The sequence below is a fragment of the Lithobates pipiens genome, unplaced genomic scaffold (genome assembly GCF_037356315.1).
Source record: "Lithobates pipiens isolate NorthernLeopardFrog02 unplaced genomic scaffold, aLitPip1_a1.2 Scaffold_19, whole genome shotgun sequence".
In the NCBI taxonomy this organism is placed as follows: Eukaryota; Metazoa; Chordata; class Amphibia; order Anura; family Ranidae; genus Lithobates; species Lithobates pipiens.
Window position 1 is genome coordinate 206,175,140 of NW_027507764.1, and position 20,274 is coordinate 206,195,413.

General features: G+C 47.0%; 1 protein-coding gene across 1 annotated transcript in view; it reads right to left on the reverse strand.

Moving 5' to 3' along the window:
• The window catches only part of EPDR1 (ependymin related 1), a 98,187-nt gene extending 96,689 nt beyond the window's left edge, over window positions 1–1,498 (reverse strand). Inside the window, exon 1 of the mRNA XM_077491647.1 lies at window positions 1,174–1,498. Coding sequence (XP_077347773.1) covers window positions 1,174–1,439 — 266 coding nt within the window. The 5' untranslated portion in view covers window positions 1,440–1,498. The remainder of the gene's footprint in view (window positions 1–1,173) is intronic.
• Window positions 1,499–20,274: the final 18,776 nt, after the last annotated feature.

The window sequence follows — 20,274 nt, forward strand, 5'->3', positions numbered from 1 at the left end:
CCCCCCTCGGCTTATACTCGAGTCATCGCTGTCTGCCCGCTCGATCAGCGTGTCGAGCAGACAGACAGCGGCCATTCTATTCAAAAGCCGCGCCTCCGGCTCCGCCTTCGCCTGTGATAGGCGGAACACTGAATTTCCCAGCAGCCTGTGTTCCGCCTATCACGGACATCGTATCATCCTCGTACTACGGACGAGGATGATACGACGTCTGTGATAGGCGGAACACAGGCTGCTGGGAAATTCAGTGTTCCGCCTATCACAGGCGAAGGCGGCGGCGCAGCTTTTGAACTTTACAATGGCCGCCGACGAAGAGGGCACGGGACGGAGGCAAGGGAAGGCACGGCACGGGACGGGACGGGACGGCGGCGGCAAGGCACGGCACGACACGGGACGGATGCAAGGAGGCAAGTCACGGCACGGGACGGAGGCAAGGAGGCAAGGCACGGGACGGAGGCTCGGGACAAAGGTAGGCTGGACACACACACACACACACACACACACACACACACACACACACACACACGGATGGAGACACACACAGGGATGGATGGACGGACACACAGGGATGGACGGACACACAGGGATGGACGGACACAAAGGGATGGACGGACACACACACAGGGATGGACAGGCATGTCTCACCCTCGGCTTATACACGAGTCAATAAGTTTGCCAGTTTTTTTGGGGGTAAATTGGGGGCCTCGGCTTATATTCGGGTCGGCCTATACTCGAGTATATACGGTATCTAATGGATTGCCTATGGTGTCAACTTATAATTGTAGTTTTGTATGCTATGAAAAAAGAAAGGCATTAAGTGAAATTAACACTTTCTATTTCTTTTTGATAATAATATTTGGCTGGTCCTTTATGAAATGTGTAAAACAAAATACGATCAACAAGAACCATTTAATTTTTGCAATTACTCCCAAATATTTGATGGCCTGTTCAGGACCAATTGACCCTGATTTTCTTGGAAAGGGATTGCAAGCACCAAATGTATGTGTTCTAAATTAGTACATTTAGAAAAGATAAATATTAGACAATAAAAGATACAAAATTAGAGATTCGTTTAACATAACTGACACAACAGGCCTTGTGACAATAATCTATATATAAACATTTGTCCTCCTATGACTGTTCTCTACTGTCATCTAAATTTCTAATAAAACCTACCTCTTGCAGGGTATTAGGCTTTTTCTGTCTTCCAGAATCCGAATTCTCTGTTGTTTGGCATCATAAGTGACATTTGCCCTAGTGTTTGTACCGGTGTTGTGATCGTAAACAACTATCCTGCCTTCCCATTGCAAAGGTGCTTCGCATGGGGTCACTGGATCCGATGATGATATATATCTAGCATTTACGGAGCTGGTCACGGTGATTAGTAAAAGGCCTACAATTATGAAGCAGCATAAACCTTGCACTTGTCCTGTCTCCATCATCTGTGTTTCCAGCCAGCAGTGTTTACCCTTCCCCCTCCCTTCTCTCTACCATGCTGACTATCTGCAAAGGGAGGAGCAGTCAGTGAATGCAATGATGTAATGCACTCAGATCACAAGATAGAAGAGCATAGAGCATTCATTGTAATTTATATACACAGTTACTATAAGAAATGATAGGTCATATTTCAATATCTTACACACACTTACTGGAGCAATGAGTTATACATTGGGCTACTTAGAACAGAATAAATGTAAAACATATACAGACACATTTTTAATCAGCTTAGATGCTTTGCTCGGCCATCTGAAATAAAGGTAAGCTTGGCTTCAAAGGGAGCTGTTAGTCCCGGGCCAGTCAGCTGCTGGTGGGGGATCAGCTGCACCTACACAAAGGTACAGGGATGCTCATTATATAATTCTTCTAATATGGCCACTAAGGATTAGCTCAGGCGTGTTCACTTGCTCCACGTGCAGAGCCCGCCAGGAAGTCGGCACAGCGCTAATCACAGGCAGTGAGATATTTCCCGATCTGGGCAATGTCTCACTGCCTGTGATTAGCGCAGAGCTGCGCCGACTTCCTGCCGGGCTCTGCACGTGGAGCATGCGAATACGCCTGAGCTCATCCCTAATGGCCACATAGCCATAGTAGGTCAATGGTGTACCTGATCCTTTGTACATGTGGAGCTGGGGCGAACCCCTCTCCCACAGATGATTGGCCTGACACTGACAGCTTCCTTCTGGATTCAGATGAACATTGGTCCCAATCAGACCCAAGCTCCTCCCTAGCCTGAAAAGTTTCTGGAGATGCAGCTTAGACAGCGCTGTGAACTATCTGTGTTAGGCAGGCCACAGGTTATGCAGTTTTTTCACAGGTTATGCAGAAAATTGCTCAATTCAGTGTTGATGGGGGAATCCCTCCTGCAGCACTATTGTGTTCTGCTGGCGGGGAGCAGGGGATGCCTTCCCTGCCGGCAGAACACAATGATTAGTGTTGCCGGCTATAGATCCAAGCACTATATACAGTATATATAGCTCCTGGCTATAGATCGACTTTTGTACAACCAGGGTGCCCATACATGGATTGAAATCCGGCTGGTACCTGCTGAAATTTCGACCCATGTATGGCTGGCTTTATAGCACTGTGCCAAATGGCTCCTTTAGACATACTCTTTCATACCCAAAATTACTAAATAATTAATTTTGCTCCCGGTACTGAACAGAGTTGTGAGGGAATGAATGAAAGGTGGGCATACCCTATAAGTAAGCTGTGAGGGCAGAGTGAAACACATTGGGGGCGTGGCCTGGCAGGAATCCAGGCTGAGACTGCCATTCACTGTCACACAGCAGGCTTTGACTTGATGTGCAGCTCCCACCTATCACTTTCTGCCTATTTTGCATTTGTGGGAGTGATTTTCCAGCAGAAAAAATGATGAATGGTTCTAACTGCTGCTAAAACACTGCTAAAAGCTGGCACTGAAACGCTATTATGAGCGTTTTTCAGCCAGCGTTTTTCTGGCTTTTTTTTAACTTATAGTGTGCATGGAGTCTAAGCCCTTGTACACACGGTCGGACATTCTGACAACCAAATCGGTTGGATTTTGTCCGACGGATTTTGTCCAACGGATTTTGTCAGAAACTGTTGCATACACACAGTCGGACAAAGTTGTCGGAAAATCCAATTGTACATAATGTGATGACGTTTTTTCGTTACGACGGGACTACGTTCAGGCTAGTAGCCAATAGCTTTGGTCTAGGAATTTGATCTGAGCATGCGTGGCACTTTGTCCGTCGGAGTAGGCTACACATGATCGGAGTATGTCCGATCGCAACATTTTGTCGGAAAATTTTACGGACAAGTTGGAAAACTTGGTCTGTCAGATACTCTGACGGAAACAGTCCGAAGGAGACCACACACAGTCGTATTATCCGACAAAATGGTCCGATAGGACACATTCCGTCGGAATCTCCGACCTTGTGTACAAGGGCTATGGGTTCTTTTTTTTCCTCAGTCAGGAGGTTTCCTGAGAACTGGACATTGGACCAGGGCCTTGTTGGGCCTTGTTGGGAATCTGCCTAATACGGGTAGTGTTTATATTCATTGTTGTAATCTGTAGGGTTGTAATCTGAGGTGGCTTCAGCATCCTATGAGAACAAAAGATTTGTTGCTCCCATATGCAGAACCACTAAGGATAACTGGTTTCATGCCATGGATATTGGGATAGGGGGCTCAGAAGCTGCAGCTTTGCTCAGCGTTTAGGAAATCTTTGTCTCACTAGTAGAACTTGCGGCACAGAGATATCATCCAGAATCATCACTGGATGAGTCATTCCAGCTAGTCAACAGGCTCATAGAGCTTAGGTTTGGTTCTTACGGAAGTAGTGACAATGCACTCAACCAGGAGTGTGTAAACTTTGTGGGCTCCCTGTCAAATTGCTCCAAGAATATTTGTAGGGGGGTGACATGTCTTCCATTAAGGTTGTCCTGGCTCATTGTGTGGTGTAGCTAATTTCCTACTACTGTTAATATCTATCCATAAGATTTCTGTTGGCTAAGTGCTATGTATGAAACCCTACTTTTTTTGGCATCCCACCCTTGTTTTTTTTTGAGCTAGTTAGTTCCAAAGCATATGCTGCCATGAAGTCTGTCTGGAAAACAGAACATTTCCTATCAAATACTTGTTACAGAACACGGCCTCTGGCTCAGCCTCAGCTGATCTTCTCCTGACCCGACCTCTGGCTTGACCTTGGACTCCTGCTTTCTGGACTGTGTTTGACCCTCAGCCTGCATCTGGACTTACCTGCTATCTCCTGTGTTCGACCCCTAGCTTGTCTTTGGATTAGCCTTCTGTCTCAGCGTTCCTGGTACTTGTTGTCTTCTGATCTGGACTGTGTTTGACCCCTGGCCTGCCTCCTGGATTCTGCCTTTGCCTTACGGACTTGCTACCATTGCTTCTGGACCTTCCCACGGGACATCACCTTTCAGCTCTACTCAAGCTACCTGCTGATCTACTAGCAAGTGACTGTCCTACTGGTAGCTTGTGCCTCTTGGTGCAACCACCCTCTGTGCCACCTTCAGGGGTGGTCTGCGCGGAGTCGCAAAAGCGACCGCTCTCGGCATCTTGGCCTCGGTGAGTACATTTATATGATAGTACGAACCAGCCATGACAAGTCTCTGCACTCACAGAAGCAGTACAGAAACTACAGGATGGCTATGCACAGATCGACAGCAGGCTTCAGCAACTAGCCACAGCTCCAGCACCCACAAATCCTACGCAAGCCTCCACCCGCTATGATGATGGCGGTACCCGAACCATGAGTACCCACGCCTGAGCGATTTTCAGGCGACTGAAAGAAATTCAGAGCCTTTAAAAATGCATGTTCCTTGTACTTGGCTTTGCAACCCAGGACCTTTTCTTCGGAGATCGTCAAGGTCGGGTTTATTATCTCTCTTTTGGCTGAGGAACCCCAGGCCTGAGCCCATAGCCTTATGGAACAGAGAAGCCCCTTGTTAAACTCCATGGACACCTTCTTTGAGGCCATGGGACAATTATATGACGACCCTCAGCGTACTGCCACGGCTGAGGTTACCCTGCATGCCCTCTCACAGGGGAGGAGACTGGTGGAGCATTACACCGTTGAGTTTCGCAAGTGGTCAGCTGACACCGGCTGGAACGAGGCGGCCCTGCGTTATCAATACCAGTTAGGGCTCTCCGAGAACCTAAAGGACGAGTTGGTCCGAGTAGAGACTCCTGCCTCCCTGGAGGAATTAATCCAGCTGGCCACAAAACTAGACAGACGGATGCGCAAGCGGCGCTCCGAACGCCTCCAGGCCCCTTGGCCTAGTTGGATGCTTCCTAAGGCCACTGTCCCGTATCCGCCCATCCCGGTTCCTTCAGGTCCCTCGGCTTCGGAGGGGAAGCCCATGCAGCTGGGTTTGATCCGTCCTCGTCTCACCCCAGAAGAGAGACAACGGAGACGCCATGCCAATCTGTGCTTATACTGTGGGGGGCTTGGACATTTCATTCACAGCTGCCCCGTGAGACCCTGTAAGTTGCCCCCACGGTGTATAATGAACTATCAGAGTGTTGGTCCTGCTCAAACTTATGTGACTCTCTCTGTTTCCCTACAGCTGGCGGAAGAGAAGATCCCACTCCCAGCCGTGATTGACTTGGGGGCATGTAGTTGCTTTTTAGACATCTCCCTTGCACAGCAACTACTCATTCCAAGCCAGAATAAAGCAACACACCTTCTAGTCCATTTAGCAGATGGGTCTCTGCCACACTCAGGTCCAGTAACACAGGAGACACTACCCCTGCTTACTATTACAGACTCCGGCCATAGAGAACTCCTATGCTTTGATCTAATATCATCTCCCATGTTCCCTATCCCTATCTGGGACTTCCTTGGTTGCAGGCTCTTGATCCCCAGATCAGTTGGAACAAGAAGGAAGTGTCCTTTACATCCGCCTATTGTATGCAGCACTGTTTTGATTCCGTTCCAGCTCCTTGTATGACTGTGGCCCCCGCCACTAATCACCTTCAGCACATTCCTCAGGCCTATTCCGAGTTTAAGGACGACTTCGATAAAAAGAAGGCTGACCGTCTACCACCACACAGACCATATGACTGTCCCATTGAACTGTTACCCGGCTCTGAGATCCCTTTTGGACGAATATTCCCCTTATCCGAGACTGAACTAAAGGCTCTCAAAGCCTATATTGATGAAAATCTTGAAAAGGGGTTCATTCGACCATCTTCTTCGCCAGCAGGGGCGGGTTTTTTCTTCGTGGGAAAAAAGGACAGATCCCTTAGGCCATGTTTTGACTACAGGGAACTTAATAAAGTCACAATCAAAAATCGCTATCCACTTCCACTCATCCCTGAGTTATTCCAGCGCTTAAGATCTGCCAAAATATTTTCCAAATTGGACTTGCGGGGGGCCTACAATCTCATTAGAATCCGTACTGGGGATGAATGGAAGACAGCCTTCAGATCGAGATTTGGCCACTATGAATATCTTGCTATGCCCTTTGGCCTGTGCAATGCCCCGGCCACATTTCAGCATTTAGTAAATGATATCTTCAGAGACTATCTTGATGATTTTATAGTGGTATATTTGGATGATATCGTTATTTTCTCTGCTTCTCTTGAACTCCACAGGGTCCACGTGCGGAAAGTCCTCACCATCTTCCGACAACATCGGCTGTACCTTAAGGCGGAGAAATGTGAATTTGAGATAACCACCGTTCAATCTTTAGGATTCGTCATTTCTACCAAAGGCATCTCCATGGACCCCCAAAAGATCAAGGCAATCTTGGAATGGCCTGCTCCAAGGGATAAGAAAGCCGTGCAAAGGTTTATAGGCTTCGCTAATTTCTATCGCAGATTAATCACTGGGTTCTCTTCAATAGTCGCCCCCATTACTCAGCTAACCCACCAACACACCCGATTTCAGTGGTCTCAAGAAGCCCAAGAAGCCTTTATCAAACTAAAGACTTTGTTCACCTCAGCTCCTATTTTACGGCTTCCCGATCCAGTACTACCATTTGTACTGGAAGTAGATGCCTCCGAGACAGCCACAGGAGCCATCCTCTCACAACGACAAGGGCCTAAAGCAGGGGTGTCCAAACTTTTTTCAAAGAGGGCCAGATTCGATGAAGTGAACATGTGTGAGGGCCGACCATTTTTCCTGACATTCTTTGAACCATTAAAATTCGGTCATTCGAGCACTCATACCTGGCCCAACAAGAATTCTCGTGCCTTTGTCGCGCTCGTTTGCCTGACACACAGACGAATGCTCTGTTCTTTGGGGGTACCGTTAAGTCTTAATGGTACCCCACACATTGGAAACATGAGGTGCTTTTGGTGCAGCGCAATTAAAAAAAAAAAAAAGCTCTGGGACTTCTTTCCCTGCATTTTTGTGGGTATGGAAGCCCATTGAAATGCATGGGCTGCCCTACACACAGCATGCAGCCATGCAGATGTGAACCAAGGGCTTATTGGAGGGGCAGTAAAACTACATGGTTAAGCTGTTTTTACCACCCCCAACTTCTCCCCCTTTAGCTGCAGAGGGAGCAGCTGGGGGTGTACACATGCTGTGGCTGCAGCTGGAGGTATGCTCAGGGTGAATGGGCCTGCACTGCAACTACCCCGCAACTGTGTAGACTGCACAGTTGCGGTATAGTGATGCTATATTTACGGGCTTAAAACAGGTGGTGAGGAGGCAACATAATGCCTCTTTACCACCTTTCAAATGCCTCTGAAAAGCGATCTGTATATGGATTGCTTTTCAGAGGAGCAGCAATCCTGGCTGCTATCACACACACAAGCACCACAAAAGCAGTTCTGATGGTACAAGAATGGGGGGGGGGGGGGGGGTCTGGATTAAAAGTAACACACATGCATACACATACACACAGACATACACACATACAGACACATGCATATACTTACATACATACAGACACATGCACACACACACATACAGACACACACACACGCACATACATACAGACATACATACACACACACACACACACACACATACATGCACACAGATACATACAGACACACATGCTGCACACACATACAAACACACATACAGACAGACATACACGCACATACATACAGACACACATGCACATACGCATACATACAGACATACATGGACACACACACACATGCAATCATACATGCACAGACACACACACACACACACGCACATACAGACACACATACACACACACACACACACATAGACACACATACATACAGACATGCACAGACATACATACATACATACAGACACACATACATACACACATGCACACATACATACATACATACAGACACACACATGCATACATACATACAGACATGCACACACACACATACAGACACACATGCACACACACACATACAGACACACATGCACACATATACATACAGACACACATGCACACATATACATACAGACACACATGCACACATATACATACAGACACACATGCACACACATACATACAGACACACATGCACATAAATAAAGCCTTTTTAAAACGAATCTAGCTTGTAGTACAGTACCTTTCCATTCCATTTCCTCATTCAGCCGGGTACTGCACTGTAGGGGGAAGCAGAGAGCACAGCACACTCCTCTGCACTTTACTTTCACTTTTGAAGCCGACGGAGCTTCACACAGTGCCGGGGATCGGCTCATTTGACAGCCCTGATCCCGCAGCACACCAGGCGGGCCGTTCAAAACCGGACTGCGGGCCGCGATTGGCCCGCGGGCCGGACTTTGGACATGCCTGGCCTAAAGCTTTGTTACTAGTGATGGACGAACTTCCGATGGGACGTTTCACGAACGCGGACCGTGTAACGTTCGCAGCGGGCCCTATTGACTTCAACGGGAGGCGAACTTTGCAAACCTACAGGTCAAATTTGCAGCCACAAAATAATTACTAGCTGTGCAAACATAGTTCCACCACATGGCCAATGACATAACACATGTATGAGGTGAATCTGGGATCGACAACTACAAGCATTCTTTTTTCATATGTGAAAGTGTTGTGACAATTCAGGACTGTGGAGCACATGAAGGCAATGGAGGAGAGGGAAGGTCAGGGTAGGCAAAGAAGAGGGTGTAGGAGATGATCACCAGCAGCGTGACATACAGCAATGACACCTGCACCGTGATACAGTGATCTGACACCAGCACCGTGATAGAGAGCACTGACATGAACAGCGTGACATAAAGCACTCACACCAGCACCATGATATACAGCACTGACACCAGCACTGTGATAGAGAGCACTGACATCAGCAGCGTGACCTACAGAAATGACACCTGCACCGTGATAGAGTGATCTGACACCAGCACCGTGATAGAGAGCACTGACAGCAGCAGTGTGACATACAGCAATGACACCTGCACCGTGATAGAGTGATCTGACACCAGCACCGTGATAGAGAGCATTGACATCAGCAGCGTGACATACAACAATGACACCTGCACCGTGATAGAGTGATCTGACACCAGCACTGTGATAGAGAGCATTGACATCAGCAGCGTGACATAAAGCACTGACACCAGCACCGTGATATACAGCACTGACACAGCACCGTGATAGAGAGCACTGACACCTGCACCGTAAGCAGCCCCAGGAGGAAGTCAGCATAGCACAGGGATGGTGGGAGCCCCTCATAATATGCACAGCAGAGGTACAGCCCCAGGAGGAAGTGAGCACAGCCCAGGGATGGTGGGAGCCCCTCATAATAAGCAGCCACAGGAGGATGTCAGCATAGCACAGGGATGGTGGGAGCCCCTCATAATATGCACAGCAGAGGTACAGCCCCAGGAGGAAGTCAGCACAGCACAGGGATGGTGGGAGCCCCTCATAATAAGCAGCCACAGGAGGATGTCAGCATAGCACAGGGATGGTGGAGCCCCTCATAATATGCACAGCAGAGGTACAGCCCCAGGAGGAAGTCAGCACAGCACAGGGATGGTGGGAGTCCCTCATAATAAGCAGCCTCAGGAGGAAGTCAGCACAGCACAGGGATGGTGGGAGCCCCTCATAATAAGCAGCCCCAGTAGAAATATGACACCGCTCAACCTCTTCAAAGAGGAGGGTACAGGCATATAGTACGGTGTGCTTTTTTTGGACAAGGAAGTGACCCAAATGAAGAAAGAAGGTCTGTGTGCTCGATTAAAAAAATTGTTTATAGACATATACAAGGTCTACTGGTCACATGGTTTGAATTCCTCCGAGATCCATGCCTCATTCATTTTTAGAAATGTGAGGTAGTTAACACTGTCGTGAGCTAGGTGAGTACGCTTATCAGTCATGATCCCCCCTGCTGCGCTGAACGTCCTTTCGGACAGGACACTGGACGAGGGGCAAGCCAAAAGTTTGATTGCAAATTGGGCAAGCTCTGGCCAGAGGTCAAGCCTGCCCACCCATTAGTCCAGGGGTTCATCACTCCTCAGAGCGTCCAAATCGGCCGTTAACCCGATGTAGTCTGACACCTGACGGTCTAGGCGTTCCCTGATGCTGGATCCGGATGACACCTGTCGATGGGTCGTCTGAAAGAATGACCTCATATCCGAAGTCACCAACACATCTTCAAATCGGCCTCTTCTTGCAGGCGTTGTTAGATTGGTACTCGCAACTCCTTCTCTGGGAGTGGGAATTGCTCCTCTGCCAGCGCACGCAAAAGCAGAATGCAGCATTTCTCGAAGCAAGGCCTGGAAGTGCTCCATTCAGACAGCCCTCTGTGACAGCGATAACATTTCTGCCATTTTGTGTTTGTACCGGGGGTCTAAGTACGTTGCCACCCAGTACTGGTCCTTGACCCTTATTCTTTTTATACGGGGTCCCTATTAAAACACTGGGGCATGAAGGCCCCCATTTGCACTAAACTGGAAGCGGTGTGGTGGCCTGGCTCCTGCTCATCATCCAGGATAATGTCGTCCTCTTCATTCTCCTCTCCCCATCCACGCACAACAACAGGGATCCCAGAAAGGTTTAAAGCATGCTCTTCTTGCTCGTCCTCATCTGCCCCGGCACCATCCTCCTCTGACTCCTCTTCAGACTCCTGTTGTTCACTTGTCTCAGATAGAGTAGCACCCCCTGGGAATTCATCCAGCATTGCGACTTCTTCATCTTCCCGCTCCTGCTCCTCCACAGCTTGATCAATGACACGACGCAATGCACGCTCCATAAAGAAGGCATAAGGTACCATGTCACTGATGGCGCCATGGCTTCAACTGACCAGTTTGGTGATCTCCTCAAATGGCCGCAGAAGTCTGCATGCGTCGCGCATGAGCAGCCACTGGCGCAGGGAAAAAAAAACCAGCTCCCCAGAACCTGTTCTGCCGCAGAGTTCATACAGGTAGACGTTAACTGCACGTTTCTGCTGGAGCAGCCTATCAAGCATATAGAAGGTTGAGTTCCATCGCGTTGGGCAATCGCAAATAAGACGTCTGACCAGCAGATTGTGTCGCCGCTGAATGTCAGCAAGGCGAGCCATGGCCGTGTAAGATCTTCTGAAATGGGCCAAGATTTTCCTTGCCTGCCGCAAGATGTCCTGGACCCCAGGGTATTTGACAACGAATCGCTGCACGACCAAGTTTAAGACGTGTGCCATGCATGGCACGTGCGTAATTTTGCCCTGTTTCAATGCGCTAAGCAGATTGGCACCATTGTCACACACCACTTTACCAACTGTCAAATTGAGCGGTGTTAGCCACTGATCTGCCTGTGAACGCAAAGCTGAAAGGAGTGCCGGGCCAGTGTGGCTCTTGGCTTCCAGGCACAACAGACGCAGCACGGCATGGCAAAGTCTCACCTGGCATGTCGAATAGGTTCTGGGGAGATTGGGTGGCACAGCGGAAGAGACGATAGCAGCGGAAAAGAGCCTAGAGGCGATTCAGTTCGCATTGTGCGCTATATAAGTATTTCATTCATTCATTCATTCATGTGTCTAGTGATGTCACGTGGGTGCCCACAAGAGAGGAAGAGGAGGGGAGTTCAGAGGGAGATATGGACCAGCAGATAGGGAGGAGAAGCAGGAATAACTTACATTGCACGGGAGGGCCAAAGCAGACTGCTAATGTATCAGGAGCGAGTCATCGACCATGTACGGTCACATCTGGCGCTCCCAGGACGCCGGCACATGGCTCCGCAGTGTGGGCTTTTTTTAATGTGTCCGCTGCTGACAATAGCATTGCCATCTGCAATCTTTGCAGTCAACGCATTAGTCGTGGTAAGCCCAACACTCACCTAGGGACGACCGCCTTAAGAAGGCACATGAGCAGCCATCACCGAGCCCAGTGGGAGCAATGGAACACACAAAGCCACCATCAGAAATGTCTTGATATGGATCGGAAAATAATTCCTGTGACTCAATCGGAAGGTATGTGGTGGTGGTGGTGGTGGTGGTATTGTTGGTGGTAGTGTCTTTGGGGGTGCACATAGCAGAGAGTGAAGAAGAGGGTGCAGATCGAGAGGATGAGGAGGGTGCAGAAGAGTAAGGCTGAGTGAGCCACTCAACCAAGTCGGGTGTGTCCTTTAAAGTAATTGAATGCACCTTCTGCAACTTCCCACTTTGGCTCAAGCCTGTTGCTCTTGCCCTACCCCTACCACCCCTGCGGAAGGGCCTGCCTCTTCCTCTGCCTGTCATTTTTTAAATGACCCTGTGACAAAACTCTCAGTCCCTATACTGATAAAGGACTACTGCAGCAGAAGGGCAGCAGTTAGCAGTAGTGCACCTCAACCCTATATATTGTGGACCTATACCAGTCCTTAAGGAATAGCAGACTGAACCTCACTCAACCCTATGTACTGTAGTACCCTATACCTTACCAGTCCTTATAAGGACCTTTGTGGAACTACTAGGTTGTGAATGTTTAGCAGACTGTACCCCAGTCCCTATACTCATAAAGGACAACTGCAGCAGATGGGCAGCAGTCAGCAGTAGTGCACCTCAACCCTATATATTGTGGACCTATACCAGTCCTTAAGGAATAGCAGACTGAACCTCCCCCAACCCTATGCACTGTAGTACCCTATACCTTACCAGTCCTTATAAGGACCTTTGTGGAACTACTAGGTTGTGAATGTTTAGCAGACGGTACCTCAGTCCCTATACTCATAAAGGACAACTGCAGCAGAAGAGCAGCAGTCAGCAGTAGTGCACCTCAACCCTATATATTGTGGACCTATACCAGTCCTTAAGGAATAGCAGACTGAACCTCACTCAACCCTATGTACTGTAGTACCCTATACCTTACCAGTCCTTATAAGGACCTTTGTGGAACTATTAGGTTGTGAATGATTAGCAGACTGTACCTCAGTCCCTATACTCATAAAGGACTACTGCAGCAGAAGGGCAGCAGTCAGCAGTAGTGCACCTCAACCCTATATATTGTGGACCTATACCAGTCCTTAAGGAATAGCAGACTGAACCTCACTCAACCCTATGTACTGTAGTACCCTATACCTTACCAGTCCTTATAAGGACCTTTGTGGAACTAGTAGGTTGTGAATGATTATCAGACTGTACCTCAGTCCCTATACTCATAAAGGACTACTGCAGCAGAAGGGCAGCAGTCAAGTATAATATTCTTTCTATATTTGGAAGAAAGAATATTATACGTGTACAAGCCTATTACCATACCAGTCCTGAAAAGAACCTTTGTGAACCTAATAGTAACAGCTACTGATTAAACTGACTGTCCCTCACTGCCACACACAGCTTCCTGCCTGTCCCTATTTAAACTGACAAAACACAGGCTGCTGGAACAATAACTTGAATAGCACTCAAAACTATATCCTGTACTACTTTACCATACCAGTCCTGAAAAGGACTTTTGTGGACCTAATAGTAACAGCTAATGATTAAACTGACTGTCCCTGCTGCACACAGCGTCCTGTCCCTCTCTCTACACTGACAAAAGACAGGCTGCTGCAACAATCACTAGCACAGCAGTGCCTCAAACCTATATCCTGAACTACACTTAACACCTATACCAGTCCTGAAAAGAACTTTTGTGGACCTAATAGCTAGCGATTTGGGTCACTGCAGTCTCTCCCTGCTCCACAGAGCAACCTCTCCCTATAGTGGCATACGAAAGAATGTAAAATGGCCGCCGGATCGGGTCTATTTATAAGTTAGGGGGAAAGTCCAAGTGTCCATGTGCTGTAATGTCTCAATTGGCTGTCCTGTACCCCATGATGGATGTGTCATCATAGGTCAAAGTTCTTTTACACAGTAAACACGGAAGTCCGCCGGGCGAACGGCGGCAATAGTCCGCCAATTGGGTGGACCGCGAACAGTCGAAATTTGCCGCAAAACTACAGCCGGGCGAACCGTTCGGCCATCCCTATTTGTTACACCCGGTGGCTTTCGCATCTCTGAAAGCTGAGCCCACCGGAGAGGAATTATGACGTAGGCGACCGAGAACTATTGGCCATCAAGTTCGCTCTGGAGAAGTGGAGATACCTCTTGGAAGGAGCCACGCATCCCATCACAATATTCACAGATCACAAGAATCTTGAATATCTGCGGACTGCCAAACACTTAAGACCCCGTCAAGCCCGTTGGGCGCTATTCTTTTCAAGATTTCAGTTCCACATCTCGTACTGGCCCAGATCCAAGAACAACAAAGCGGATGCGCTCGCACACATGTTCTCCTCCCAGGTAAGGGAGCCTAGTACGATCTTGTCGCCTCAAAACTTCCTTCTACTCCCACAGCCTGACTTAATTACGGCCATCAAAACAGCTTCAGTCCATTGCAATGGCCCAGTCCTATCTACCTTGGAAAAACATGACAATCTGTTTTGGGCCCAAAACAAGGTCTTCGTTCCCCTCGAGATTAGGAATCAAGTTCTAAGGACTTGTCATGATCACAAATTGGCAGGCCACTTTGGGACACAGAAAACAGCGGAACTGATCTCTCGTTCTTTCTGGTGGCCAGGTTTGAGACAGGACTGCCAGAATTACATTGCCTCTTGTGTACCATGCCAGCGTAACAAGGGTCCCAAGACCAAGCCCTGGGGCCTGTTAAGGCCTTTTCCCATTCCTGACCGACCTTGGGCAGACGTGTCAATGGATTTTATTGTAGAGCTACCTCCCTCGGAAGGATTCACCACAATTCTGGCAGTAGTCGACCGTCTTTCAAAGATGACCCATTTCCTACCTATGGTCGGTACCCCCCCTGCTCTGGAAACTGCCAATCTCTTTATTAAGGAGGTTGTCAGGCTCCATGGGGTTCCCAGCAGTATCACGTCAGATAGAGGTCCACAGTTCACCTCTAGATTCTGGAGAGAACTCTGCAAGACACTGGAAATCAAGATCTGTTTGTCATCGGCATATCATCCCCAAAGTAACGGGCAAACTGAATGGACATACCAAACCCTTGAGCAGTATCTTCGCTGCTTTTGTTCAAGATCTCAAAATGATTGGTCGGCCCTGTTGCCATATGTGGAATTCGCCTACAACAATTCAATTCATACAACTACCAACCAGACTCCCTTTTGGATCAACTGTGGGTTTCACCCTTTCCTCCCCAACTCCATCCCATAATCTACTGTTCCTGCGGTCCAAGATCGGATAACCGCTATCCAATCTAATTTCCAAAGGATCCAGGAGACCATACAGAAGGCCCAGGATGATTACAAGAAATACCATGATAGGGGAAGGAAGGAGAACCCTTACCTTTAAAATTGGCGAGGAAGTCTGGCTATCTGCCGCTAATCTTAAACTTCCTTGTCCCACACGCAAGCTGGGTCCCAGATTCATAGGACCATTCAAAATCAAAAGGGTAATAAATCCTGTAGCCTTTGAACTAGCTCTGCCTGGATCGTACAGGATACACCCTGTTTTCCATGCCTCCCTTTTGAAGCCATTGGTCCCCAGTCCTTTTCCTGGAAGAGAAGTGCCTCCTCCTCCACCCATCAAGATTGATGGAGAAGATGAATTTGAAGTGGAAGCTTTACTTGGATGCAGGAAAGTCGGTAGACAAATACAATACCTGGTAAAATGGAAGGGGCATCCTTCAGAAGATAACTCCTGGGAACCATCCAAGAACCTTCATGCTCCCAAATTAATGAAGACATTCCATCAGCAACATCTGGAATTGATGGCTAGCTTGGGCGTCCAGAGGCCTCCCCTCGGGGGGGAAGGGGGGCACTGTCATAAGATACGCACGGGTAAAGCGCTCTGGTGCACAGCTGTGTGCAATAGGAATAAGCTAAAGCACACAAGCACACACTCACAGGGTGTGACCCCTCGCTGACCTATAAAGGAAGTGAGGTCATCCAAACACACTGCTGGTTCGTCTTCAGCTTCCTGTGATTCCCACATCTGTTCCTGTGATTTGTATTATCCGTTGTGACCTGGATTGCCTCATCGACCTCGCTGATCTTCTCCTGACCCGACCTCTGGCTTGACCTTGGACTCCCGCTTTCTGGACTGTGTTTGACCCTCAGCCTGCATCTGGACTTACCTGCTATCTCCTGTGTTCGATCCCTGGCTTTTCTTTGGATTATCCTTCTGTCTCAGCGTTCCTGGTACTTGTTGTCTTCTGATCTGGACTGTGTTTGACCCCTGGCCTGCCTCCTGGATTCTGCCTTTGCCTTATGGACTTGCTACCATTGCTTCTGGACCTTTCCACGGGACATCACCTTTCAGCTCTGCTCAAGCTAACTGCTGATCTACTAGCAAGTGACTGTCCTACTGGTAGCTTGTGCCTCTTGGTGCAACCACCCTCTGTGCCACCTTCAGGGGTGGTCTGCGCCGAGTCGCAACAGCGACCGCTCTCGGCATCTTGGCCTCGGTGAGTACATTTATATGATAGGTACATTGTATCCCTACCATTTTACAAAAAATGTGTCAAAAATTGTAAAAGACAGGTGACACTTTGGAACAAGTCCTTTATTGAAAAATAAAATAAAAAAATGTCCCACGATGTAGACCCATCTCACGCTGCCCGACGAGCCAAAAAAAGAAAGCTGCAACAGCGCCACCTCCATAGGAGGCTCCCACCGAGTGATGCTTCTTTGTGATGACAGCTGTTATATAGCTGAGGGTGGGGCCACTCAGTGATGTAAACGGGTGACCCTGCCTTCCTCTGACATCACGTGGTGTCAGAGGAGGGGCGAGGTCACTCGTTTACATCACCAGGTGGCGCCGCTCTCAGCTATATAACAGCTGTCAAAATGGTGACAAGATGCTTTGGGGGGCTACTCCAAAGCACCCTCCCCATGTTGAGGGCATGTGGCCTGGTACGGTTCAGGAGGGTGGGCGCTCTCTCATCCCCCCTCTTTTTCTGCGGCCTGCCAGGTTGTGTGCTTGGATAAGGGTCTGGTATGGATTTTGGGGGACCCCTAGGCCATTTTTTAAAAAATTTTGGGGCAAAGTTCCCCTTAAAATCCATAACAGACCTGAAGGATCTGGTACGGATTTTGGAGGGGACCCCTACGCCATTTTTTTAATATGGTGCAGGTTTCCCCTTAATATCCATACCAGACCTGAAGGGTCTGGTGTGAATTTTGGGGGGACCCACACGCAATTTTTTTTTTACATTTTCGGTGCCGTTTTTTCAATGAGTGTCATCTATATGGCCGAGGCCTGACAATTCATTACAGTCGCAATCAGTTTTAAGTACTTTTTTTCCTTTAGAAATGTAATTTTGCTGTGGTACTGTTCTAAAAACAGGAAAACTGCACCCCTTTACAGGCATACTATAGACAACCCCCCCCCCCCCCCCTCCCCGGCAAGATATTTAAAGGAATATTTCATTTTTATTGTTTGACTTTAAGCTTTATTAAAATCACTGCTCCCAGAAAAAAACGTCCATTATTAAAACTTTTTTTTGCATTGATACATGTCCCCTGGGGCAGCACCCGGGTCCCCAAGCACTTTTTATAAAAATAACTTGCATATAAGTCTTTAAAATTAGCACTTTTGATTTTTAGTGTTCGTGTCCCATAGACTTTAACGGTGTTCGTGTCTTTGTCCAAATTTTCTTGCCTGTTTGCAAGTTCTGCGAACTGAACCGGGGGGTGTTTTGGCTCATCCTTAACCTGGACTCTATATGGACCAGGGCTGCTCTTATAGAATGTTAGATATACTTGCCATCCCTTGTTAGCTCTGGGAAAGGCTGCTTAGAAAAGATTAGTGACACTCTGTCCCCCTGTTATTTGTACTATTTTTTTGGATTATCCTGATTTCTGAACCCCAGTCCTGTTAAAGATGTTCAGCAATAATTTCTAAAAAGACATTTCTTAGAGACCATTCCTGGATTGTTGGTGTGCATGGAACTGTGCTTGTGACTGGCAACCTCTGTACTAGCAAGGGACACCTTGGTCATATTCTGCGGCCTGGGGGTAAATGCTACAAATCACTGGGGGAACACACCGCCTATACAAAATTTACAGACATGAAAAGTAATTTTCTAATTACATTATGCAGAACCCAAGTGCTCTGCAGCAAAATGTCAGAAAAATAAAAATGTTATATTTCAACCATTTTTTTTATATTTCCCCCCAAAAAATAGATAGATATCTAAAATATGCAACAGAGATATAGTCTTCTATAAAAATGTATTATTCAACTATTATAAAGTTTTACTTTACATTAACCACTTCAGCCCCGGAAGAATTTACCCCCTTCCTGACCAAGCCCTTTTTTTTGCGATACGGCACTGCGTTTCTTTAACTAAAAATTGCACGGGCGTGCAACGCTGTATCCAAACAAAATTTATGTCCTTTTTTTCCCCACAAATAGAGCTTTCTTTTCGTGGTATTTAATCACCTCTGCTTTTTTTTTGTGCTATAAACAAAAAAATAGCGACAATTTTGAAAAAAAGCAATGTTTTTTACTTTTTGCTATAATAAATAACCCCCAAAAATATATATAAAAAACAAGCTTCTTCTTCAGTTTAGGCTAATATGTATTCTTCTTCATATTTTTGTTAAAAAAAAATCACAATACGCGTATATTGATTGGTTTGCGCAAAAGTTATCGCGTCTACTAAATAGGGGATAGATGTATGGCATTTTTATTATTAATTTTTTTATTAGTAATGACGGTGATCTATGATTTTTATCATGACTGCGACAATGCAGTGTACATATCGGACACTTTTGACACTATTTTGGGACCATTGGCATTTATACAGCGATCATTGCTCTAAAAATGCACTGATTACTGTGTAAATGTCACTGGCAGGGAAGGGGTTAAACACTAGGGGACGATCAAGGGGTTAAGTGTGTTCTAACTGTAGGGAGGATGGGCTCACTAGAATATGACAGAGATCCCTACTCCGGATCACTGGGAGCAATAGATCCCTGTCATGTTGCTAGGCAGAACAGGGAAATGCCTTGTTTACATAGGCATCTCCCCGTTCTGCCTCTCCATGCCACGATTGCAGGACATTGAGTCCGCAGGGACCCGCAGGCATGCTAGCTAGCCGCTGATGATGCAGTGACGTATGGGTACGTCGTTTTACGCACCTGTGCCACTTTGCCAACATATATCAGCGTGAGCTGGTCGGCAAGTGGTTAAACCCTTCATGCAGACACTAAATTGTTCCATTTGTTATAGAGTTAGTATAAAAGAAAAATAATGAGATAAAAAGCAATTGTTGGTTTAAACAATCCTTTTTTTGTGTATTGATTCTTCATGGTCCATAAAACTGGGGTACAGCAGGAGTGTGGGTGTCATAGCTATATTGTGATACTTTGAGCTATAAAGTGTCCATTCCTCTATCTCTGAAAAATGAGAGGTGTGAAAATGTAAAAAAAAAAAAAAAAAAGATAAATTATTTAAACCTACAGTTTTGTGCAACCCGTTCTTTCTTTACACAGAAGATTGGGAAGGGTGGACCAAAAGGGAAGTAGTCATGGCCAAATACCAGTCTGGGACAAAGCCACACAAACCAATGACAGGCATTTGTAAGTAATGGTCCCAATACATCTATCTTTGATTTAATATCTCAGAATTATCAACTTACCACCCAACTTTTTGCTCTTCACCCCTGAGGAAAGTTTTCAGCAACTAGAAACGTGTCGGGTGTGGGGTCATCAGCTTAGAGTATGATTAATATTTATTGGTTGTTTTTTTTTTCTTTTTTTTTATGTAATTATGTGTTTATAACATTTTGCTACACCATTGGGACACTGTTTGCTTAGTAGTCCCTCTGGTTTTAATGTATTTATGTGTATCTTTTGTTCTGTATTTGTGAATAAAATATTCGTGTTTTTGATTTGTGTGTGGTGTTGGTGGTCACTTATAATCCCATTTATATAGGGGGATTTTTTTGTTCAAAGA